General features: G+C 29.5%; 3 protein-coding genes across 6 annotated transcripts; all 3 read right to left on the bottom strand.

The window, feature by feature from the left end:
• Positions 1-139: 139 nt before the first annotated feature.
• LOC148312418 (uncharacterized) lies at positions 140-4545 on the bottom strand. Its single transcript, XM_088277319.1, has 5 exons — positions 3794-4545; positions 3616-3715; positions 3186-3290; positions 1004-1159; positions 140-166 (listed from the first exon to the last, which is right to left on the bottom strand). The coding sequence occupies exons 1-5, from the start codon at positions 4543-4545 to the stop codon at positions 140-142; spliced, it is 1140 nt and encodes a 379-aa protein (XP_088133445.1).
• Positions 4546-9681: 5136 nt separating this feature from the next.
• Positions 9682-19313, bottom strand: LOC148312417 (alpha-galactosidase MYORG-like). 2 transcript variants are annotated; one of them, XM_088277326.1, is made up of 10 exons: positions 19139-19313; positions 18736-18930; positions 17966-18124; positions 16570-16776; positions 15807-16467; positions 14618-14810; positions 13732-13841; positions 12404-12659; positions 11454-11610; positions 9682-10022 (listed from the first exon to the last, which is right to left on the bottom strand). In XM_088277326.1, the coding sequence occupies exons 3-10, from the start codon at positions 18051-18053 to the stop codon at positions 9826-9828; spliced, it is 1869 nt and encodes a 622-aa protein (XP_088133452.1). In that variant the 5' UTR covers positions 18054-18124; positions 18736-18930; positions 19139-19313; the 3' UTR covers positions 9682-9825. The 2 variants fall into 2 exon arrangements, with proteins under 2 accessions (XP_088133452.1, XP_088133451.1); XM_088277325.1 differs by lacking the exons at positions 18736-18930; positions 19139-19313 and adding an exon at positions 18544-18676.
• A 325-nt stretch (positions 19314-19638) lies between these two features.
• LOC148312416 (alpha-galactosidase MYORG-like) lies at positions 19639-26177 on the bottom strand. 3 transcript variants are annotated; one of them, XM_088277322.1, is made up of 9 exons: positions 25142-26177; positions 24107-24226; positions 23624-23827; positions 22880-23540; positions 22550-22742; positions 22340-22449; positions 21951-22206; positions 20900-21056; positions 19639-20164 (listed from the first exon to the last, which is right to left on the bottom strand). In XM_088277322.1, exons 1-9 carry the CDS (start codon positions 25191-25193, stop codon positions 19977-19979), a joined length of 1941 nt encoding a protein of 646 aa, XP_088133448.1. In that variant the 5' UTR covers positions 25194-26177; the 3' UTR covers positions 19639-19976. The 3 variants fall into 3 exon arrangements, with proteins under 3 accessions (XP_088133448.1, XP_088133449.1, XP_088133450.1); XM_088277323.1 differs by having other exon boundaries at positions 25151-26177; XM_088277324.1 differs by lacking the exon at positions 25142-26177 and adding an exon at positions 24813-24944.
• Between the last annotated feature and the right edge of the window lie 453 nt (positions 26178-26630).

Genomic DNA, 26630 nt, shown 5'->3' with positions numbered 1-26630 from the left:
GCATAATCTGAAAAGATACCAAGAATAATATTTTAAAATAGTTGATCATTGCAATCTTTTGACAATCAATCCTTAAGTGGTCTTTTCTTCTTTTTATAATAAAGCAAAAAAATTACAACGATAATGGTATATATATTTTTCAGTTAGTAGTCTCAACAGGGTGATGCTGCAGAGTATGAAACGCGCAGAAGTTGAGGGACAATGGTTATGTCATCATTTTACAAACTATTCAATGACTTAATTAATCATCCAAAAGTTTAGAGCAGTGGTTCCCAACCCATGGGCCGTGGATAAAATGGTACTGTACCGCCCAGACCATGCTTAAAAATCAAAAATATGTAAAAAAAACATTTCCAATAAAAAATGAAGTAATTATTCCGCTGTTAAAAAAAATTCATAATAATAATCGTCCAATCAAACCCTTTCATGCCAAATTACCGCTGACACAAAAACTTTTAGTAAAAAACGTGATTTATTAAATCAAAACAATCTACATCCCTTCCCCTCAGCGGCTGGGGGTAAAATTATCAAATGTTGACAGGTCCGCGGCGATAAAATGGCTGGGGAGCACTGGTCCCCTTATTACTAGTTTTGTTTATTTCTAGGTAAGATCTAAGGGTTTTAAATTATCTTTGTATTTATATATCTGTTTATCTTTACACCATTATTATAGGACTGACCTGGTTTACAGTAAAATGTATTGTGACAAGTAATGTTTATCATATTGATCTCTATTCATAAAGAAATGATTAATTTAAACGTGTTTTTTAAAAAAAATACCCAGTGCGAAACCGCTGCATTCCAAAGTTTCCAAAACCTAATATAAAAGATTATCAAGATTTTTAGACTTTGAGGGTGACAGAATGATTCAATAAACGGAATAGTGTACCAAGACACATGTAGTAACATTAAATGGTGGTCTATTCCTTCAGCCCCCTTTGTCACCACAAGCTTCATACAGAAACCAAACTAGTCACTCTATCAATGATTCAAATATTCTTACCGCAGTGAAAGTTTCGTTGGATATAGGAACAAACTTTCCCGCAGTAACTGTCACAGGTTTCTGAGCTCGCATCATCATTATTATCAAGAGGTGCTTGAAGTTTCTGTCCGTTGAGTACCAGTGACAATTGTAGGCACTTTGTGCTAGACCAGCCGCCTACAATCAAAAAATTGTTTTGTCTGTCAATCTGATTGTTTTGTCTTTCAGAAAAAAAAAAATATATATATATATATATATATAAAAATATAAATATATATTTATATATATATATATATATATATATATATATATATATATATATATATATATATATATATATATATATATATATATATATATATATATATATATATATATATTAATATATATATATATATATATATATATATATATATATATATATATATATATATATATATATATATATATATATATATATATATATATATATATATATATATATATATATATGTATATATATATATATATATATATATATATATATATATATATATATATATATATATATATATATATATATATATATATATATATATATATATATACACACATGCATACTTAATAATTTTTTATAACTTTGCTTATCCCATGTCCATACATATACATATATATATATATATATGTATATACGAACTCGGTTATAAGGAGGATGACGGGACCGACTGAATTTGCTCATTGTAACCGTTCCTCGTTATATCCGAGCATAGGTATTTTTTTCATAAATATATATCACATGAAGACATGAAGTATCTGGAATCAGAAAATTCGCAATACAAACAAAATACACAATAAACCCACTACACGTTTGTCATATTTTGTCGTTAATCAACTTTTTATATAAAATTTGGGAAATCCTGCGCTTCTTTGGATACAAAACCATTGTTGCAAAGTTTCATCAACATTCGTACGATCATTTTGTTTCTATTTATTTTGTGTCCGTGATATTCTTTTCAAATGCAGATAAAAATACATCAACATTTTTCGTGCCATTTTCTTTTTCACAAACAATTTCCGCCTTTTCACGAATTGAGACACTTTATCTTGTTACTTAATTATTCTCGAATTATTATGTTTTTAATTCGAGAATAATTAACTAATTTGCTCAAGAGAATCAATCTGACATTCTCCATTTTGTAATGTTTATTATGCATTGCCCAGAGTAAGTACTTGTATAAAATGTGGAAACTATCGTAAAAATCCCCGAAACAAGAATGACATTCATAAACTATAAATAAATTGTTTATTGTAGTAAAGTAGGTTTCTACAGACATGACTAAGCTTAAGGTCTAAAATGTTTAATAATATTAAAATATTTACAACATTTAAAAAGAAGATAATCTCTTTTTGCTCGCTATAGCCGAGAAGTTTCTCATTATAACCATGAACCATGTTTCTCATAAATGTTTCCTCGTTATATCCGAGATCTCGCTATATCCGTGCTCGTAATAACCGAGTTCCACTATATATATATATATATATATATATAAATAGATATATATATACATATATATATATATATATATATATATATATATATATATATATATATATATATATACATATATGTATATATATATATATATATATATATATATATATATATATATATATATATATATATATATATATAAATATATATAAATATATATATATATATATATATTATATATATATATATATATAAAACGTTGTAATATTTTCCTTCGTAAATTGGGTGTAAATAATATGTAAAGTGGGTGTATAATAATAAAATAAACAATGTGTTGCTTTGTAATTAAAGTTTATAGTTAAAGTTTATTCTTAATTTATCTTTATAATATTTTTCTATCTATCTATCTGATTTTGACAGTTCAGAATATTTTTTTTTTCTATCTGATGTCTTTTGTTTTATTCAGTGCGACGCATGCGACATCTGGTGGTATAGGTATGTACCTAGGTATTTTATTACATATATATATATATATATATATATATATATATATATATATATATATATATATATATATATATATATATATATATATATATATATATATATATATATATATATATATATATATATATATATATATATATATATATATATATGTATATATGTGTGATTTTTTAGTAAAGTTATTTAATAAGTAATTTAAATCTGACAATTTATTTTTTTCTCTACCTGCAGTGTTATCTCGTTCCCAGCATAGCACTGTACTAACAATTCACTGACCACTGCGGTAAATATTGTGATTGCCATTACATATTGGATAGAAATAACTTTATTCTGAAATAAATACGAATTAAATTATTTCACACTATCTGTTATAATATTAAGTTATCCTACAAATGTTTAAGATTCAAAAGGATGTATATAAAAATTCATGTTTTCTACAGGTGTTTTTCATTTAACAACAGCTAGTAATATTTATTTTATGTTGACTTTATATAACACTATATATAAACTTTTTGTAACATTAATATTTTGAGTATAATTATAAACATTTTTAACAAGTAATTTTACTTGAAAATGGAAAATCATGTTCCAATCAAAATTAAAAAAAATGCTTCCTACTAAAATTGATAACTTTTAAAATATAAGTCTTACTTACTTCTGATAGTTGTATCATGAGGTGACAAATTAAATTCAAGTTATTGACAACATGACTTAAATATCCAATGTAGTACATATTCTCAAATGTTTCTACGCACCTTAAATCATATTAAAAAATTCTTTAGTAATGGAGTTACATCACAAATATTTTAAAGTGTTTTATTGTTTTCACTCACTCTAAGAGAGAAATATGGTGCTGAATACATTGCTTCAGACAACTACACATCTCCTTGGTTATTTCTTCTTTTGTAAATTTTCCATCAATAACTTCTAAAAGTTTAGTTTCTTCATTGAATTCAGGTGGAATTAATCCTTTTTCAAATGAATAATAAGCTGTTTCCAAGTTATTTCCTTTCTTTTTAGATTGTAGACGCATAATTGCAATATATTTCACATTCTCTAAAAAACATCTTAAGTTTGCAAACTTACCAGCTAAGTGAATCATTATACAATTTATGAAGGTATTTATTAATACAATGACGTGACAATACCATTGTATACCAAATATTTGGATGATAAATGCAATTATATAGGTGAAATCTGATGTGATATTAAATGGAATATACACTGGCATTGGAAGAGTCCTATTAGATGGAGTGAATTTGACTGTCCCATTTTTAGTATCGAACGTTTTTTGTGACCCATAAGCATTTACAGATCCTCCAACTATCATATGGAATATAGCCAAATTAGAACAAGCTAAACCAGTAAAAGTCAATTGTCGACTTAGCCGCACAGTTTTCTTTGTTATCTTCTCACTCTGCGGGAACTTGCACAGCTCACATTCTATCGAGTATATGATATTCTGTATGGTCTTATTGTGAGCTACTAAAATGTAAAGTTTTACAAAAGAAAATGTGAATGTTACGCTGAATAATAGATTCAGCGTTAAGGCATCCAAGTTTTGGTAAATATTGGGAATCTCCATCCACAAAGCGACTGTAAAAAGGAACACGCAAAAAAACTGAATAACGGAATAAGTGACATAGCCAGGCTTTGAAAAATTATGAAAATTTTTCTCTTTGGGATCGTGAAAATATCCTACACCAAATAATCGTAGGAGACGGTAATGCAGACAAAAATACTTCAACACTTTGCTTTTACTCATTATAATAAGTATAAAGTATTTATGAGATAAGCAGTTTCTTTTGCTTATTATGTCTTGAAGGCTGTGTTGTAAACCACAATTTTTTTTTAATGTAACTAATGACCCAGACAAGTTTTTGATAAATATGTTATGATTTCAATACAATTGTTTCCTATTAACTGTTGTTGCAAAATCCAGGTTTCAAACTTAGGTTCTTTATTTTTGCCTTCTTTTATAAAGTTTTCCTTTTTTCTCCCCCAAAATATTACATTTCAGAGTCGAATTAGTTGGAATCGTAAAGTTGGAATAATTTTATTGAACATTTTTGATTGAGACTGGAAATTACTCATGTGTAATTTGCAAATTTGAATATCAGTTTGATAATATGTTTTTTTTTCTTTGAAATTCAGAATGCTTAGATTACTTGCTTCACTTAGGCAACCGCCTAAACCAGTTATAAGTGCAGGTCTAGACTCTCCATCCAATTGACTGCTCCCGGCGTAGCGTTTTGAAGGTCTTTAAGCCCAGAAATGTGTCTCACAATGGCATACTGGATATCTAGTCAGCTCCCATCTGTGAAGCAAGAAGTTGTACCATCCTTGCTCAAAGATTTATTCCAAAGATTAGTGACTTAGTATTTGACAAACATGAAACAGTACTTCAACTAAAATGTATATACAGTGAAACCTCTATCTATCGTTTTTCAAGGGACCTATTGAAATAAACTATGAATGCGGGAAAACAATGGATGCGGGATAAAGAAGTCAATTCACAAGGAGATACGATCAAGTAAAGATACCGTCCTCCCAATCTGCATAACCATTAGTAGTTGGAAATTTCGAGAATACAAGTTTTAGATGTTAATAAATGTATTTATTAAAAAAAAAATACAAAGTTGAACAGAACCCAAAGATCTTCAGACCTCTTCTTCTGTATCCATCACACAAGCTTTCGATAGTCTGTATCCCATACGTTGAAATATTGTCGTCGAATGTAACAAAATTAAGAAAATTAAAAAAAAAACAGACAAATTATATCAAATATGCAGCATAATTCAAACGATGAATGCGGTAAAATGGTGGATAGAAACGATCAATGCGATCTATTTTTGTATGAAATGAATTCGGGGTGGAAGAAATAAACGACACATCCGGGAAAACGATTATTCGAGGTACGATAGATAGAGGTTTCACTGTATATACATTTTTTTTTAAATAATAAACCCTTAGTGTTAATTAATATGATTTGATATTTTTCAGTATCTCTATAAATTTGGAAATGTTAATTTATTCCTTTCATAATTCTTATATTGTTATGTTGATTTCTAATGTTTTTACCACTATCCGCACTTAATTTGTAAATCACAGGCATCAAAATCATGCTCTATCAACTTGATAATTGCATTAAAGCAGTCTTGGACTACATATTCTTGGGCTAAGAAGTAAAATATACAGTATTAAAATAAAATATACAGTACACAAACATAAGTAAAATATACAGTACACAAACATGTGTATACTTTATAAATACTTCTACTTTTATATACTATATATACTTCTGGAATAAAATGGATAAGGTAAGAACTCAACAAAATATTTGAACCCGGGCAGCATTAAATATAAACTATGTTGGCCCATCCGTTTAAACAAGTTTTGCACAAAAAAACATTTTATTCCTTGCGCCAAAGACATTTAACTTTCTGTCTGTAACCATTAAGAATTAAAGAAGTGATCATGTTTTTAAGGAACAGTGTCCGTCGATGATTGCTTCTCGTTGGAAGGGACAAGGTGGAATGAAAATTATTTAAGTCCAGGTGTAATTATTTTAACGTAAAACCTTTCTACTGTAAATTGTAGTTGTATCTATTGTATGTAATGTATAAAATGTAGTAAAAAAAAAATTGTATTAACATGTAAGTATTGCGGCTCAACACAGGCTATTCCTGAAGAGCCGTAATACATATAATTTTGAAAAAAATGTATCCATGAAAAATAAAATAAAATAAAAAAATATATATATATATATATATATATATGTATATATATATATATATATATATATATATATATATATATATATATATATATATATATATACTATAAATTTATATAATATATGTTTGTTCTTTTCCACTACTTACATGAAATTCTTTAAAAATCTTTTAATGAAATATTCCGAGTCTATCTCTGGACAGTTGGTAAATACTTGCATGACGTACAAAATGATCCACTCCCCTTGTATTGACTCCTATAATCACCTCCAAGCATTTTTCATTAATTATTCACCCACTTTGACAGTAGTATTTTCTGAAAAAATATGTGAATAAAAATCTCAAAATTATACCATAATTCCTAGAAAATCTTTTACTTTTTTATTGCACTCTTTGTAATCAAAGTGGAGCTCGGTTATAACATCATTGAAATGACCAACAAAATTATCACCTTATATTAGAAAACAATATAAAAATGGCTTTTTAAATAATGTTTTTTTTTAAATAAGGATCGATAATTATCATGTATTTCATTGAAATTACTTACTTATAACCCTTATCCCCACCCAATGGTGCATAGGGCACTGCATCGAATTGAAGTAGTGATATCTTGATCATTACTTACATGAAGGCAAGGTGATCACTCTTGCGCTTCAGGAACCAGTCCAGGTTAATATTAAATAAATATTACAGTGTAAAATCACTTATATTTATTTTCACCCTCCCTGGGAATCGAACCTGGGACCTCCAGCACGGTAGCTAAACTTGCTGACCATTACGCCACGGAGGCGGACATTGAAATTGCATTGATATTAATGTAGACTACAATCTGTTAAACTGGAAATATCAAAATACACAAAGAGTTCATTTAAAAAAGGAAAACTTCAGTAATATAAAACCAACATTCTCTATCTGGGTATTGTTGAAAGAAGTCTGTAAAAAAATGATTGATGGTCCTTTCAGAAAAAAATTTATTTTCTGTGGTTCTGTGTAAATGCTGTACTGCGTTGAGACAGGCGGACGTCTCTCTGAAACGGAAGAAACGAGAGAGTGTTTTGGCAGCTTTCATAGCTTATTGTAGCGATGGACAAAAAATGATTTGGTTTTAACGAAATTGGCGCTAAAACCAAGATTGGCAATATTCATTGATGAAATAATGATAGAATTCAGTTTTTTATAACAATTAGGTATACATACAGTTTGGACAGATGTACTAAAAAGTGACATTATATCCTACTAATGAAAGCCATTATAACTGAGTTCCACTTTATACATATTTTTGTCCTGAAATAATTGATCTCTTCCCCTATCATTTGCTAGGGGAAGAGAATAATGATAAATGTAATACGTTCCTAAATCTTTTGAACCATGAATATTTTATTCTGTACTAACCGACATTATTTTGATTAAATATTTATTTTCCTAATTGGTTTCTTCATCTTTATGGTGTGTTGTATTTAAGGGATTTTTCCAATAAGTACTTTTTCATTTTAGTTTTAATAAAAAAATTATTTTAGAAAAAACTGGTAAATGAATACCTAAAGACCTAAAGATTAAAGAATTCGTGGTACCTAAAGATACCACAAATTCATTTTAAAAAATTCATAAAGTTTTATACATCAGAATATAACATCAAAAAATTTAAAGGTATTATTTATCTTCTCCACGGGACTCGGGACAAACCAAACCTTATCATCTTCTTCCATTTTGTTTTGAATATTGAAAGCATTAACTTTGTGGATCATCTTGATATATTATTTCGAGAAATAAAAATACTTTGTGTTCTGATCCACTCACATTTTTATTTAACCAACTAGTTTCGGCAACAACCTGTTGCCCTCTTCAGGGTTACATTTATTACTATTAGTAATAAATGTAACCCTGAAGAGGGCAACAGGTTGTTGACGAAACTAGTTGGTTAAATAAAAATGTGAGTGGATCAGAACACAAAGTATTTTTATTTCTCGAAATAATATATTCTTCCATTTTCTTCGTCACAGCACTTATGTCTTTCAGACTGAGCTCCTTCACTTACATTACCTGTATTCCACCAAATATGTTCTACTCCTAAACCCAAGAATCTGAAGCGCGGGACTAATCACCTTGTCTTCATCCAGCTGACGATCAAGTTGATAACGAGTCGATCCAATGTATGACCATTGCCCTCTATGAAAATTGGGTACAGACAGGAGAAAAAATGAATCTATACCCTATCCTCCATTTTTTTCTCACTACAATTTTGTAGCATGATAACCGCTCTCCCCTAAAAAAAAAGTCCCTACCTGAAATATGCTGCCAGCAATTGAATATATTGAAGTATATATATATTTTTAAATTAACATATATACAATTTTTTAATTATAATTTTCAAAACACTCTCCTTATCATTCGTCGTTCACTTTGTGTAATACCACTTTAAAAAAAAAACACTAATTCATCACTACAGGTTTCGGAATAATCATTCCATTCATTACTTTTGTGTAAATGTCAGACCGTAACAATTTTATTTTAATGACCAATGGAAGGATTATTCCGAAATAAAAATATACCATTTTTATTCTTATGATATACACAATTCAATTTTACAATTATTTCACATATGCCTACGTAGTTTAAGTTTTAAATATATAAATCAAGTTACGCCAGAGTGGGAGGTTGAATTCAAAATCTGACTCAAAGGTCGCGACACTGACCATGGAACCACAACCTCAAATAAGCATTAACCCTTTCCGGTCACCCAAAATTTAAAAAAAAAATCTACGTAGACAGTTACATTCCAATTGTAAAAAATCTTTTGTCCTCTGCTCATACTGTTGTAATAGATACGAGTGACAAAAATGTAAGCTTGGAATTTAAATAAATAATACTAATGAACATCCGACATGGGACCTAAGAGCAAAAAATCGATGTCTAATGAGATTCGACATTAGACCAGTAAGAGTTAAAAGGTTTTTTACCCTTACAATAAGGAAGACATACACTCATAGTTGAAAAAATGTATTGCTTTATTAATAGGTCTTAAGTATTTCTAATTACTAATCTATTTTTCATATAATTGGAACTTTCTTGATAAGCTTTATGCATAAAATTCTAGATGATATTATTATAAGAAATCAAATCACTTTTTAAAGCTAATTATTACTGGTTATTCTAATAAAATAAGGCAGGGTATCCAATGGTGCTGAATAATCTTGAAGCCATGTGTTGCCATTATATACTCGGTTTGTTTCAGGCGCTAACCATATTCCTCTGGGTAAATAAATATTCCTTGATACAGCGTGCTCCTCAACAACCGGTGCAACCAAAATTGATTCTCCCAAAAGGAATTCTAAAAACAAATTCAATAATGTAAATATTTCCATTCATTTTCAGCAAATCCAACTGTCTTATATTTCAACATCCGTGTGAAAACCATTTTGTATTTTCAAATTCTATGGATTACCCGTGTAATACATGTAGTTTACTTATTACTTTCCATTTTCTCTTCCCCGTTTATATTTTTTTAAATCCTAATTTAATATCACATCACTTTATTCTGCAAAATCTTTCAATATTATTTTTTATAAAAAATACCTTAGGCAAATTAAGTCACCAAAAAGAAGACGACCGATTTTCAAATTTCATTTGGAAATAAACTCTTATACACAATTTTTAATTAAAGATTGAATAAATTATAATAATATGTAATATAACTCAACTGGTTATCTGTAAAAAAAAAACTAAAATATAAAATGCTGATCTTTATATATAAAATTTTTAACAATAAATTACCGAAATATAGTAAGGATAAAATAGTTTTAAAAAAAATTTTCATGAACATATTACTAGAAATAAGGATAAAATAAGACTGCCATTGTTGAAAAAAAACGAGTCGCAAAATTGTTTAATGTGTAAGGGTTTGAAAACGTATGATGAGATGCCTCAATGTATAAAGAATGAAAAGAGTTTGAAAGAATTTAATAATAAATGTTTTGTTTACTTTTACATGTATATATATATATATATATATATATATATATATATATATATATATATATATATATATATATATATATATATATATATATATATATATATATATATATATATATATATATATATATATATATATATATATATATATATATATATATATATATATATATATATATATATATATATATATATATATATATATATATATATATATATATATATATATATATATATATGTATATATTTATATATATATATATATATATATATATATATATATATATATATATATATATATATATATATATATATATATATATATATATTTGATGTAAATTAAGTATAAATAATAGTTTGTCTTAGTTGTAATATAAACCAACTAATGAATTTTTTATTTAATTATTGCTGAAACAATGATGACTTCTCAACAACATTTGAGTGTGTCCAAATACTTGTTCACAAAATCTGGATTATCTCCAATTACAGGAGTTATTTTCATATTTTTTGACATCTCATCAAAGATGAAGAAGAACTTCAAAGAATTTGAGTAGTGTAGTTGTCAATAATGGGTAGAATTGGTGAATGTAAAGTGATCACTTAAACCAGCCATGACGGTCGTCAGCCCCGTAAATGCCCAGACTTCCATATTCTTCTTCATGTTTGATGAGATATCAAAAAATAATATGACTCAATTTATAATGCTTTACCAAGGTAAGGGAAACTGCATTTACATTGTTTCTTTGTGCATTTTCCTGTGAATTTGCCAATAGATAATACATCTTACCATCCCAGATTGGGTGTGCTTCTTTGTTATTTGGGTCTATCCACCAAATGGGAGGGTTAACTGGAGTTCCACTTTTTACTGCTCGTTTAAAGGATTCCATTATAACATGCGCATAATCTGCATGCAGTTCAGTGTACTTTCTGCATATCTTCACTGTCTGTAAACAAATTGGAATGAAAACTCGTTCATTTGAAGTTGATGGGACCAAAGTTGGAAAATGTTTTCAATTTTCAATAAGCATATCGTAGTCGTACAGAAGAAAGTGACTAACTACCAAAATGTAAAATGTTCAGGAGGGCCATTTAAGTTACTTTTGCTTGACAAGAAAATAAACACCAATTCAGTTAGTCATTTTTAACAAGTCAATATATTATACTTCCAAGTTTAAAATCAATTGGGATTTTTTTCAGCGCAAAATTAAGCTAGTAAAATATCAAATAGTCAATGATCAAGTTTTTGTAAAAAATGCACTTGGTCACTTGCTCCTGTATGATTACGATATTTGAAAAAAATGGTTACTATTTTTTGCATAAAGACTGAGTGCCTGTAACATTTCTAAAGCTATTTGTATTTTTATTAACAAAATAATAAATGTGGTGAATGAAATGAGAAATTTTAATCAATTAAAAAACTTATGATTTTTTGTCTTGTATATATACAATATTTTATGCTCTTTTCTGGTAATTTTTATTTTTATTTTTTAACTATTAAAAGTTTGACCAATAAAAAATATTGATTGAAAAAATAGTTTTACCATCCAAAAACAGTTAGAAAAGTTATTAAAATTGCGAAAAAATATTTAAAAGAATTAAAAAATGTTGCTGTATTCAAATTAATTAACTATTATTTTATTTAACAAATTTATGGTACTTTTTTTTTCTTTTTGTGACCGAGCATTATTCTGCCATACAAAAAACAGATAATATGAAAAGAATTGAGAACTGTATTACCTCTTCATCGTAATCCCAAGGAACGTAGGAGTATTGAAGACTTGGCATGAACACATTGGCTTGGAGCCATCTGATGAAGAGCTCTTTGGAAGGTCGCTCATTGTAACCATTTCCTCCAATCATATCAGGCAGGACAAAAGGATAACCATTCATGTTCATCTGTAGTAATGTGGTTATTAGAGTTGGCAGTCCATTGTCAAATGTCCACAGAGTGTCCTTGTCTATCATCCGGACATATATAGGCAGCTCCTGTGTGCTGAATCGTTTAATATAATAACAACATGTTTTATTTGGTCCACTGACTTCTTTGTTAGAGATTCCGGGTTTGATTCACAGGGGATTCACAGAGTCTAAAAATATATAAGAGATTTTTCACTCTTATATTGATTTAATATCATCTTGATCTCCTTAAGCGCAGGACTGATTAGTTTTAAAGGTGTCTCAACTTAATATGAAACATGCATCATTCTTCTCTTTTTTATGACAGAAGATGGAAGTCTGAAGATCCCAGAGCTTACAACCTAAAATTCAGCTGGCTTAAGCGATCACTTTATACATTTCTGTAACGTTCACCATTCTGTCCATTATTGGTGAATGTTACACAAGTGTATGAAAAAATAATCTGCATATTCTAGGACTCAAAGCCTATTTTCACACAAGAAAGTGTGTGGAAATAATGTAATTATGATTTTACCTATTTTTAGAAGTTAACATTTTGTAGGTAGGCCCTTAATATTGATGACTGGTATATTTTGAATGAACTAGAACTTTTCTGCCTCTATAGTGAAAAAGTTACCTCAATTGGCTACCATGCTAGGGCCTCAGATTGAATTCCTAGAAGGGTCATATAAGCAAGGGTATATATTTTCACTCTCACATTTTTTTAATGTCACCCATTTACTCATACAAGAAGCACAGGACTGATCCTTCTTTTTATGCAATTAACGATCAAGGTTACACTGTACCAATACGATGCAGTATCCTGTACGCCACTGGGTGCGGATAAGGGTTAGAAGATAAGGAATAGACAAAGAGAGAGAATATTATATAAGTTGTGAGAGCTCTCTCTTCTTCTCTCATGCTCTATTTCCTAAGAAAATTTAAAGGTAAAACAGTCACTAAATAATAAAAATTCTCCTTCCTAGCCAGCCCGATTTCTCCAAAATGAAAGATCAATAGTTTTTTTATCCGGTCTTAGTGAACGGATCACTTAAATGTAACAGATCTATTAATGCGGATATTCTGAATGACTTTTCAATGTGAAATGAATTCTTGGCTTCCTAGTGGGTATGATCTTTTATTGTGAACTTTTAAAAGAGATAACTAACTGTTGTCCTGTTCGAACTTCCACCAGAGGGCCAAACTGAGCGCATGTCTCCACGTAACTTGTTGTTATAAGTCCAGGGTGTAAATCTATATCTCCTGTTTGCAAAGGAATCTGCAAAACGATAAAAGTAATCACTTTTATTCCACCATGACAAAGTGGTGGATGTTTTACTTAGTCAGACATACTGCTCACTCCTTTCAAGAACGTCATAAATCAAAAAACTTGATTTTTCAGGAAAACGTTTTAATGTTTAAAAATACAACACAATGTTTTAAAAATAAATATCAAGCCACTTATTGAACTTTTTACTATGCAACAGATCTTTTTAAGTAAAACCTGAAGGTTTTTTCTCCATTTGAAAAATATTTAGTAAATTAAAAAAAAAATTAACAATACCTTTTCTTCAAATTATAAAAACAACATTTTCTGCCCTGTAGCGGGTAAATATTAAGTTTAAAATATGCTTCTTTTGCTGGGATATAGTACATTTTCTGGGCATTCCGAAAACATGCACAACTGAAAATTGACAATTTTTTATTTATGATTCTTGAAAGGAGTGAGCGATATTTTGTTTACAGCTATATAGAATTTTATTGTAAAATAAATTAAATAAAAATATTTTAAACAATTCTTCTGGAATATTCGGGAAAGATGATGTGTGAAGATCACCTCGATGGCAAATGCAACACTGCACTGCAGCAATGGAGTCCTGCCGTATGTCCAGCCTTCATCTATGTTTCACAAGCAGTTTTATGATGAGGCACAATGCTAAATTGTAATTTATGTATATAATGTGTTCGTGTTTTCTCGAGATATGACATCTTTGATCTTTTTAATATGAAAATGCAATTAAAAAAATCATTATAAATAATTGTTTCTTCACATACCTGCGGGGACCAACTAGTTTCACCGGCATCAAATTTATAACTATCAATTCCATATTTGGTTTGAAGATCCCGAAGCCGACTAGACCACCACTCTGCAGCTGCACTATTTGTGAAGTCTATATATGATGCGGAATCTGCAGCACTATTCCACCATTTTGTATCAACACTTCCATTCTCACTCTTCACAAAATACCTGTAGAAATCAAAGGGACAAAATCGTAAAAAGTATTTTTTTTTTATTCAGATGTTATATGATGATTGTCGTGATTCATAAAATCCTCAAGTTGCATAAAAGGGACTATTTGCAAGGAAAATTGGTGATTATTAATGGCCAACTTTTTTATATACCGCGATTATATATTGTCAATAAAAGTATCTAATATTTGACCTCAAGTGACTCGTAAAAAGTAGAAGTGCTACTTTGTATAAGTCCCTCACTATTGAGTGTGGGTAAGGGTCAGAAGAAGAAGAAATATAGTATAGAGATGACACTCAACGCAAAGCCATAAATCATAATGATATCAAAGTTGTACATGATCAAATTGTATTATTTATGTATAAAAATCTGTGATATTTATTCTAACCCCCCTGGAACCTTGGTCCTCCAGTTCCATAGTCAAATGCACAAACCACTACACTATGCAGACGGACAAAATACTAATTATAATGCATGTTCATTTCATACATGTTTTAGTCCAATCATCTACAACAAATCAAACATTGAGAATTAAAAATACTATAATGAAAATGTATCTTTGTTTTAAAATCTCTATAAATATTTTTTTACAACTTAATTATAATTAAGTTATAATAAGGTATTTATAGGGATTTTAAATATTTATAGTGATTAACTTAAGTATTAATCAGTCTTGATAAAGAAGCGGTTATGTTCGAAACTGGTAGACATTATAATTAAGTTATAATAAAATATTTATAGTGATTTTAAAACAAAGTTACATTTAAATTATAAAATAGAAAATCACAAAGTTAGTGCTTCAAATATAAATTATATTAAAAATACTATTCAATCTTATATTTGTTTAACCTTACATGTATGATCTCTCATATTTTTTGGTAAAAATTTTTTTTTTCATTTTTATTATCTAATGCATATAATTTTCAATTGAAGTAACTCTGCATTAATCACGTACAATTTCAATTTACAAGGAAGATGAATTTTTAAACATACCCTTTTTGAAGTGCTTCTGTATACCATGGATCACAGCCTTTATTAATGAAAGGATGGACCCATACAGTAACCCTAAAATCCATTGTTTTTAACTTATCAGTAAGCCTTTTGAGATCGGGAAACTTTTTTACATCCACATTGAACGATCCGTAGCAAGTCTCCCATAAATCATCAATCTCAATTTGGCTATTTGTAAAATTATGGTCGACAATTCTCTGCGCAAACTCTAAAACGGTTGATTCATTTATGAGTGTTTTATATTCTGCCCAAGTAGACCAAATGGGGTACTTAGTCATTCGATAATCTGGCAAGCCTACTGGCGTCTTCAGATAGTTACTGACGGCTAACTCATGAACTAAACGGGGATTTGTAGATAATCCAATTGTGTATCTTAAATCGGTGAATTTTCTATTATCAGAGTATGGCGGTTTCACTTCACTTATGAAGCACACAGAATTGTTCTCGATATTATTTTGGTCTACGAAAAGTGGGACTTTTTTATCCACATAAAGGAATACTCCCTCAGAACTGACCCAATATGGTTCAGCAATGGCGACATTGTCACGCTCTTTAGTGATATAGGGATATTCCTCGAATGTGAGTTTTTCAATTGGCCAAAGCTGGGTCCTTATTTGGGGTCCTCCATACCAACTACTATTACCTTTAACAAATAAAAACATATTTACAATAAATTAAATTATGTAATAAAGTTATTTATATTTGTGTAATAGATAAGAAATATGTTTTGTCCCAAAATATTTACCCAACGAAAAACAATTCATATTCCTCACTTTTGGAAATGCTGTCCAAGCCACATCTATAATATGACCAAGGGGCATCTTCTCTTGAGTAATAGTTAAATTCGCCTCTCCAAAAACATATTTGGAAATCCCATTTTCATCATGGGTAACATGAAAGTCTTCATTTTTAAAAGTGGTTCCAATACACCCATTTAATATGGCATTACCATCTAAAAAAATATGTACATACATACATACTTGAAATCTATCAAATAGTAAAATGAAAGTAGTGATTATGCATTTAGTCTTCTTCTTCTTCTTCTTCTTTTAGGACTAGGTCCTGTCATTCTCGGGTCGGTCCTGGGAGGTGGAAGACCAGCTATCCTTTCATTGTTTAGGTGGTCTTCCTGGGGGTCTGATCCCGCCTATGCTGCTGTCCGCTGCCACCCTCACCACTCGATCCGAACTCGCTCTTCTCACATGATCTCTCCAGAAACGACTTCTTTCTCTTCCCTATCGCACAACATCTTAACCATCGCAGATTTTTCTTATATATGAGTTTCTTACTCTGTCGCGAAGTGTTAGGCCTGCAATGGGTGGTAGAGTCTTTATTTCGGATGTCCTAAGAAGGCTTTTTGTTCTCGGGGTGCCGGCTCTTGTTTCCGTGCCGTGTGTCAGGATTTCCGTGCCGTATGCATTAAGTATTTAATTCAATTAAAAAAAAACCTTGTGTGCAAAAAAAGTCCTTTACTTTATATTTTAAACTACTCATACATATATTTTTAAAGTCAAAAATATCTCTATTGTTTAATTTCAGAAGGGTCTCATTTGAGGCTTATTTGTATTTGAGGGAGAATAATATGGGAATGTTATGTTTTTATTAATGTTAATAAATGAAAATAAATTACATATACAGGTTAAACAAAATGTATTTCTTTATCCCAATATGACAAAACAGTGGAATGAATGTAAGAAATATTACAATGTACTGAATAAAGGATAAGAATTCTAGAAATAAACAGAATTTTATGTGTGAATGAAAATCTTTAAAATACTCTGGACACAATGGTTCTTCGTTACATCATTTGCAAACGTAACGAGTTTTTCCTCCTACTGCCGTTATGGTGACTTAGCTATTTTCAAGACCTCATAAATATGATAACTTAATATAGGAGATGGTTAATGCTGATTTTGTGATTAAATTTCAAATTTAATTTTAACAATCTTTGTGGTATAATATCAACAAAAAATAAATAAGCATTTCCTAATGGCATTTTTATGAAGTATTTTAAATTTTCTGTCTCAGCAGTGGTCAAAGATATTATCTGCTGTAATGACAAAAATAACTATAATGTGTTATAATTACATTCCAACTCTTGCTGATTTGAAATTACGGCAAAAAAATATTTGTTTACTTACTTTGAATAATGTCCAAAGAAAATCCTTTAGATAATCTTTCAATATTTATAAAAGTGTTCTCATCTAAATATTTTCGGTCAGTATCCATGACAACAAAAGATTCCTTTGCTTTCCATTGTTCCGATGGCACAATAATGGCATATAGCAACAGCAATATGACTGGGAAAAAATCATGAAAATCAAATCATAGTATTTGCTAATAGTAACTTTTTAAAAAAAACTTTTTAAACAAACCGTTAAAAAATATTCATTAAAATAGCCCTCTCATGACTTTTTTTATTATTTCTTAATTATGCGTATTAGTGTGAATATGGTAATTTATTTGCCACTCAATAGCATGAATAATTGAATACATGTATTACAAAGAACATATTTTAAAATTACACGTTATTTCTCTTTGTATTTCTATCAAATTTTTTCTCTTTTTGCATATTTACAGTAAGTATTGAATACCAAAAGAAAATCGATTGTTTATTTCTTTCATAATATGTATAAATAATGAAAAAAAATCAACAGGGTTTATTGATATGTATACGAGTGATAAAATTTTGTTTTTATCAAACCTGTGGTATACTTACAAAAACAGACATTCATCTTTACAGATGTCCTGTACACTAATGATATAATTTGAGTTTCATTTCAGTTTATATAGGTATAATTTATATCCACAGAGGTGGCGAATTTACTTTTATCTCACAGAAATATGTAAATATTCCTTTAGATGTGACATATTATCAGAGTCGGTGCATTTTTTCCAATTAAGCAAACACATTAAATTTTAGGGAGTAAAAAAATTATAGTATGATTCATTTACACACTCCAAGTGTGGAACAGATTGGCAGTGACAGTGATCCGTTTTGATCTATTCCAATAAAGAAAATCCTTGAAGGCACAACGTCTCCATTGGAGCCTTATTAGATCCACTCTATATGTTCATGATGAGCAGGTTATCAGCTTCATAGAGTCTTAGAACACATCAAAAAACAAATTCAGTTTAAAATGCTTTGTTATTCACATTTTAAAATGTGAATAACAAAGTCTTATTCACATTTTTAAATATAGTATGGTTATGTTGTGTGAATTACTAGTTTCAAATAAATATAAGTGATTCTCATTCTAATATTTATTTAATATTACCCTGGACTGATACCTGAAGCTCAAGACTCACCTTACCTTCATGTAATTAACAAACAAAAAAAGTGAACCAATATAGTGCAGTGTCTGATGCACCACTGGGTGCAGATAAGGGTTAGAAGATCCTCATAAATATATTTTATAAATTTACAGTATTCTTCATTTCTACGCCTGCGTAATGATACTAAAAAAATCACACTTGAGAAAAACACTCGACGCTTTATATTACTGTATTATCATTCCTATATATTCATTTGTAATTGATAATAAGAAATGAGTTAATTTCTTTATCTTATATGACATGTTATTATTAATTTTTATTCTGAAGTTATCTTTTATCACCTTATATCAGTAAATGATGAAGTAGAGAATGTTTTTTGTTTAGTAGCTCAGTAACTAAAAAACATTTTAAATTGCAAATGATATCATTTATTGACATCATTACTATTCGTTTTGTTAAGGTTTGAAAACTTTTATCCCGCAAATGGCCACCTCTAGCATTGTTGCAAACTTGTACATGTTTTTTCTACAATGTGGCTTGACATCCCTGTTGAAAGAAGTATTTGAAACAGAACATAAAGTAAATACCCTCTGTATGCATTTATTATAATGGATTATTCTTCTTACTTCCAGAAATGTCTGAAACATCACTCTATTCTTGGCCAAATATCCATTATATAATAGTTTCCTTAAACCCTCTCCGTTGGTTGAAAAATATTGATTAATAGCAATAAACTTTTGACTTCCTATGTGGAGCAAATCTACCACTTGTAAACAAAGTAGAAACACACTCAAAATATGGTGAATAAATGAATATCATATTTTATTAGTATAAAATGTTTGTGCACAACTGTTTCAAAGCAAACACTGATTAGGTTTATCCAACCTTTGTGAAGTAAGGTATGACATTAAATGGTACGGAGAAATTCATAAGCCAAAATGGCCCATCAAAGCCAGTTCCATCGACACCATAAATCCAAGTTCCTTTAGGCAAGTAGATATCCCTTGACAAGGCGCCCTCTTCTAGTACCGGCGCTACAAGAATGGTTTCACCAAGAAGGTATTCTGAAAAGCAAAACAGATTAGTTATACATACAATTTAAATTATTATATAAATAGAATGCCTAATAAGTTATCAAGTATTATTTTTTGACATCTCATCAAAGATGAAGAAGAATATGGAAGTCTGGGCATTTACAGGGCTGACGACCGTCAGCCCCGAAAATTTAAGTGATCACTTTACACACGTGTAACATTCACCAATTCCACCCATTATTGACAATCACACCACTCAAATTCTTAGAAGTTCTATATATATGAACCAATTTAGAAACCTTGTTCTTGAATCACTAGAACTTCACTAGAGACATCTATTGGTGAGATGGAAAGAAGCTTTTTACCAAGCAGAAACTCTTATATTAGTATGTGAGGTCCAAATCCTGGATTTCAATCACACACATAAGAAACGCCAGAAAATACCATTTTCATTTTTATTATTTAAGCTTATAATTTGACCAGATAATTTATTTACAACATTTTGAGTGTGTTCAAATACTTGTTTACAAAATGAAGATTTTTGTGAACAAGTATTTGGACACACTCAAAATGTTGTACAGTTATCAAGTGTTTACATTTTCTTAAGAGATTGGCCAGTCGAGAAAATGAAAGACAAAGAAAAAGATAATAAATTGATAATGGATAGAAGAGGGAAATAACCCCATTCATCTAACTCTTATTATTTTGATGCTGATAGTGTTTAAAATGTTTTTAGACCTATTTATTTGTTATCTTATCACTTACCATCCCAAATACTTAATGCAATTGGATCGGTTGGATCTACCCACCAAATGGGTGGATTTACAGGGGTGCCATCCTCAACACTACGCTGCATAGCACTTCTGATCACCTCAGAATAACTATCGTGAAGGCGTGTACATATACGTGCTACTTGAGTAGTCTGAAATAACAATCAATATCTGTATGAATTATTGTTTTTTAGAAAAAAAAAATGTCAACAGGTATTAAATATGCATCTTATTATTTAAACAACTTTATTTAAATTATTGAAGAAACAAAAATGTTTATTTGAAATTGCCACAATATATAGAATAAAAAATATTTATGCTATGTTTTTTTCTTCTTTGGAATGAACGGTTTAAAATTAAATTATTAATTTCATTGTTCATATATTTTTCAACTTCAAGACCAAATCTTGGGCTAGGCTGTGATCCCGTGGTTAGTGTCGCGGGCTCTAAGTCTAATCGGAGTTTCTGAGTTCGACCCTTCTGCATCATAATTTTACCCGCTTAGACTCACGAATATAGTATGAAATTGAAATATTTGTGTTTATAATAAAACACAAATACAGTATGCTCTCCTTTAACATTGAGATAAGGACCGCATTATCAGAGCAAACGTGAATGTTTTTAAATCTTTTTTCAAATCTTTTTTAAATTAATCAAAAACTAATTAATTATCAATTAAGTTAAAATTGACTATATGCAATGCAGTGCCCTTTGTACCATGCGGTGCAGGTAAAGATAAGAAGAATAACATAATACTCTAAATAGATAATGTGTTAGATATGTTACATATTCTCATTTATGTAATAACAAAATATATCAATAAGATTATACCATAAATTTATCTATGAATACAAATGGAGATTACACAATAATTATCAGTTACTCTTAAGCAAGGTATTATAAAAGATAATATACATGTTTTTTTCCTAAGCAGCATGATAATATTATGTACTTATTTCATTTCAATAATCACAATTTAACAGTCATTATTTAAGATTGCGCAACAAAATGTGCAAGTTAATGAATTAAGGTACATTTATCATTACCACTAAATCCAGGTCCCAGGGTGCAATTGAAAATTGCATTACTGGCATGAATGTATTAGCCAGGAGCCATCTTGTGAAGAGTTCAGCACTCGGTTTTTCGTTGTATCCATTACCTCCGATCATATCGGGCAATACAAATGGGTATCCATTCATGTTCATTTGAAGGAGAGTTGTGACAAGTGTCGGAAGACCGTTTTCGAATGACCATACAGAATCCTTATCCAACATCCGAACAAAAATGGGCAAATCCTGGGTTCTGGACAAACATGTTTTAAAATATTATTAACAAGTAATATGTTTATATTTCTAATCGCTGAAACCACTACATCAATTTCATGCAACCAAAAAAATAATATGGTATTTGGCTTATGAGCAAATTTATTAATTACCTTTGACCGGCGCGAACTTCAATCATTGGACCAAAAACAGATACAGCCCTCACATAATCAGCAGTGATATGACCAGGGTGGAGATCATCTTCACCATTTTGCACGGGAACCTATTTGCATATTTGAAGAATACACTATTCAAGAATACATTTCAGTATCAACAATATGTAAAGTCATATTTTGTATCTATAATTATGTATGCTTTATTACCTGTGGAGACCAACTAGACTCTCCAGCATCGAATTTAAAGCTATCAATATTATAAGTATTTTTAAGGTCAATTAATCGTTTGGTCCACCAAGAAGTGGCTTCGGGATTTGTGAAGTCAATATATGCCGCAGTAGTTCCGTTGTTATTCCACCAACTCGTAACAACAGAGCCAGATTCATCAGTTACCAAATATCTACAAAGCAAATTAAACAACTTATATAATGACATTATTTTTTGTGCTTTCAGTACTTTTACCACATGTGCACAAAACTCCAACAGAATGCAGGACCGGGTATAAAAACTAAAATGCACATTATAAACATAGCTCACCCTTTATCTTTTGCTTCTGTATACCAAGGCTCACATCCCTCATTCAAAAATGGATGAACCCACACTGTCACTCTGCTGAATCCGAGATTTGTTAAATTTCGCATCATTTCGTTGAAGTCTGGGAACTTTGTCTCGTCTATAGTTAATGACCCGTAACAGACTTCCCACAAGTCATCAATTTCAAACTGACCACCAAAACCATAGTCGATAATTTCTTTTGCATAATCCAAGACAATTGTTTGATTGATAGGCCTGTAATATCTCGCCCATGTGGACCAAATAGGTTCCCGAGTCATATTAATATTCGGATAGCCGATGGGTTTACCTAAATACCTATTAACTGCGTATAAATGTCCCACTTTTGCATTCTCTGTAAAAACAATATCGTATACGAGATTGCTTGTTTTACGTTTCTCAGAATATGGAGCCTTCACTTCGGCGATGAAGCAAAGGTGATTTGCCATACGATTATTTTGATCAATGAAAAGAGGTACTCTCTTGTCTACATAGAAAATTGTGCCTTCGGAATTAATCCAATATGGTTCTGAAACTGCATTGTTTTCATCTTCTTTAGTTACATATGAATAATCAGAGAGATTCAATTTCTGGACTGGCCAATATTGCCGCTTCTGCTCGGGTCCGCCAAACCAGTGTTTAATACCTTTAAAAATATAAATAATATCATACAAATGTCTCAATGGTTTCTTATAATATATTATTAGAAAAAAAGTCTAAGGGAAATACCTAAATCAAAGCAGTCCATTAATCGTTGGGAACTGGGGGCTGTCCACTCCACATTCAGTTGCCATCTCTCTTCACTGACTGTCACCAAAACCTTGAGCTCGACTGTTCCAAAGTTCATAATCGCTAATCTATCAGTGTTCCATTGTGAATACTCTTCTTCAGCAAACTGAGTACCAATAACACCGAGGTATCGTAAGTCATTACCTAAAAGAAAAACATATTTATTTTTTTATTTATAAATTATATCATTACAGTTTCTTATTACACTTATTACAGTTCGTATAACTATTCAGCATATAATCCAGTGATGCTAAATAGGAATTAATTTCAAATGCCTTATATTCAAGTCCAAATGATTTCAGAGTCAGAGTGGTCTGACAATGTTGATTATGATATAAGAATATAAAGCTAAACAGCCCTTGCCTTTTGTATTTTATAACAATAAATATTTTTGTATGGTTTATTTATAATATATTTAATTACCTCTTATTGCTGTTACGGCAATGCCATTATTTACATTCTTAAGTTCAAGATAAACGTCACTTTCTGGATTAAGAGTTATATCTCCAGAGACCAGAGATGAACCCAAAAAGATGACTCCAACTGAAATATTGTTTCACATAAATTTAATATTTATTCAATTATTTTATTACAGTTTTTAAATAAGTCTTAATGACTATTGTACAGCAGCATGATTACATTAAGCAAAAGATTCAAACCAGCCCATTTTCAACACTCTTTGGATGCTAGATGATTTTTCTTTATTAAAATAAACATGGCAACTCGAAACTTATGAAAAATACATCCCAAAACTCAGAGCAATGAAAATAAATCATTCTTAAATATACTTTGCTATTGACGAGAATTGAACCCTGTATTCCCATTTTAAGCATAGCACCACACCGCATGTTAGCGTAGTTAGGTGATGATTTAGGTCATGAACATGCAGTTTCGAAAACGCAAAAGCTCTCATAAAACATGGCCTGTAGACTGGATACAAAAATTTGGATGGAATTCTAAAAATGTAGAAATGGACTAAAATTTTCTTATTGTGTCACATTCCATAGGAAATAGTCTCAAAATAAGAGAGCTCTCCAAACCCAAATCACTTGTGAAAAATGGAAAGCTTAAACATAAAATTTAACTATTCCTTATAAATAAAAATAAATGTTTTTATAATTTAATTTACCTATTAAAAAAAAGCTTTTGCAAGCCATGTTTTGTGGGTGCCAATGTGCACCATATACTTTAAAGGTAATCACCCAACTAATATATTTTTTTAATCATGATATTTTAATAACTGAGTTATTATCATTAAAATCTTTTAATGCTTTAATTCAGGTGACCATGAAATTATTTTTTACTCTGTATTTTTTTTTTTAATATTTGTAATTTAAATTAAATTAAACTACTTGAATTTAATTTAAAAACAAATGCAATGTTTAAAATAAAATGTGTATAAAATAAAAATAAAGTTCTGTCCTCAACTTTACATAATACTATTGAAAATTTACTAACGTTTCTTACACATTCTTCTTCTTCTTACCCAACGATGCATTGGACACTCCATTGTTTTGAAGCAGTTAATTAATTGTTTATTACATGAAGGTAAGATGATCTCTCTTGTTTTAAAGACCAGGGTGATACCAAATAAATACTGGAGTAAAAATCACTTTTACTTATTTCCCCCCTCCCTTGGAATTGAATCCAGGGCATCCAGCTGGTATTATCAAAGACAGTTGTGGTTAAGTGAGCAAAAGGACTATAAGATTTTTAAAAAGTTGAAGTGGTCTATGACGAGATACAAGAAAAAAGGAAAACTTATTTTTATTGATCTTAAATTGATTTAGGTATTGATTTTTTTTAAATTGATAAGTATTTTGTTGTAGGTATTTTTAAATGTTTAAAGAACTACATTTTATTGTGTAAAAAGTTCTAGAGCTAATCTTTTGTTGGTGTTTTTATACTCTTTACTAAACATTTTTTTTTTAATCCCATAAGATTAAAAACAAGCCCTTTTGTTTTTATTAAAATGGAAGGTTTTTTTGAATTGGCTTTCCATTTCTTATTTTTTTAACTGGGAATAAAGTCAACATCCTCATTCTAAAACATATAATTCTTCCAAAAGATAAAGATTAAAAAAAATGGTTACACTAATCTAAGAAATTATTCCTGTTGTCACCAAAAATTATCTCTTTCATAAAAATTTTAAGTGGGTAGTAATCATTCAAACATCATAATAATCTTATTTGTGAAGTGTTGATTACAATCTTTCTTAATGTCTTTTGCCACTGTTTTTTTTTTTAATTTTGTAATTTGTTATCATTTGTTATATCCGCTAAGTACCTATTTATTATTATATTTCCTTTGGTTTGCAAAGAATCTGATGTGCAAATATTCAATTTAACACAGTCACATTCACTCAAATTCAAAAGATATGTGATAAAAAGCGCCTGCCACATAGATATGGTTGGTCGGTAGGTGATATGTTAATGCATTGTTTTTTAACCTGGGGGTCGCAATCGGTATTTATGACAATTTATATATATATATATATATATATATATATATATATATATATATATATATATATATATATATATAAATATAAATATATATATATATATATATATATATATATATATATATATATATATATATATATATATATATATATATATATATATATATATATATATATATTTATTATCTGCTATACTAGTAAAGTAAAACTTAAAAGGTTATAGTGCAAAGTTTTATTATTTAATTTTTTTTTTATTAAAAAATATAGATATTTGTGTTTTTATCATATACAAAAATACTTCAATTTCATACTATTTTTGTAAGCCTAAGCGGCTCATTATTAGAAATAGGTATCAAATTGTGGTAGAGTGGGATTGAACCGAGAAACTCTGATTCAAGAGTCCACGACACTAACCAAGGGACCACAAACCGACACAGTAACGACATTAAAAAGGTTGATAGATTCTGTATCATTTTATTGAGT

The sequence above is a fragment of the Brachycentrus maculatus genome, unplaced genomic scaffold, assembly GCF_059751285.1.
Source record: "Brachycentrus maculatus isolate JH-2025_06_01 unplaced genomic scaffold, ASM5975128v1 h1tg000041l, whole genome shotgun sequence".
In the NCBI taxonomy this organism is placed as follows: domain Eukaryota; kingdom Metazoa; phylum Arthropoda; class Insecta; order Trichoptera; family Brachycentridae; genus Brachycentrus; species Brachycentrus maculatus.
Note: the sequence above shows the minus strand (reverse complement) of the source record. Positions and strands in the feature narration are given on the sequence as shown.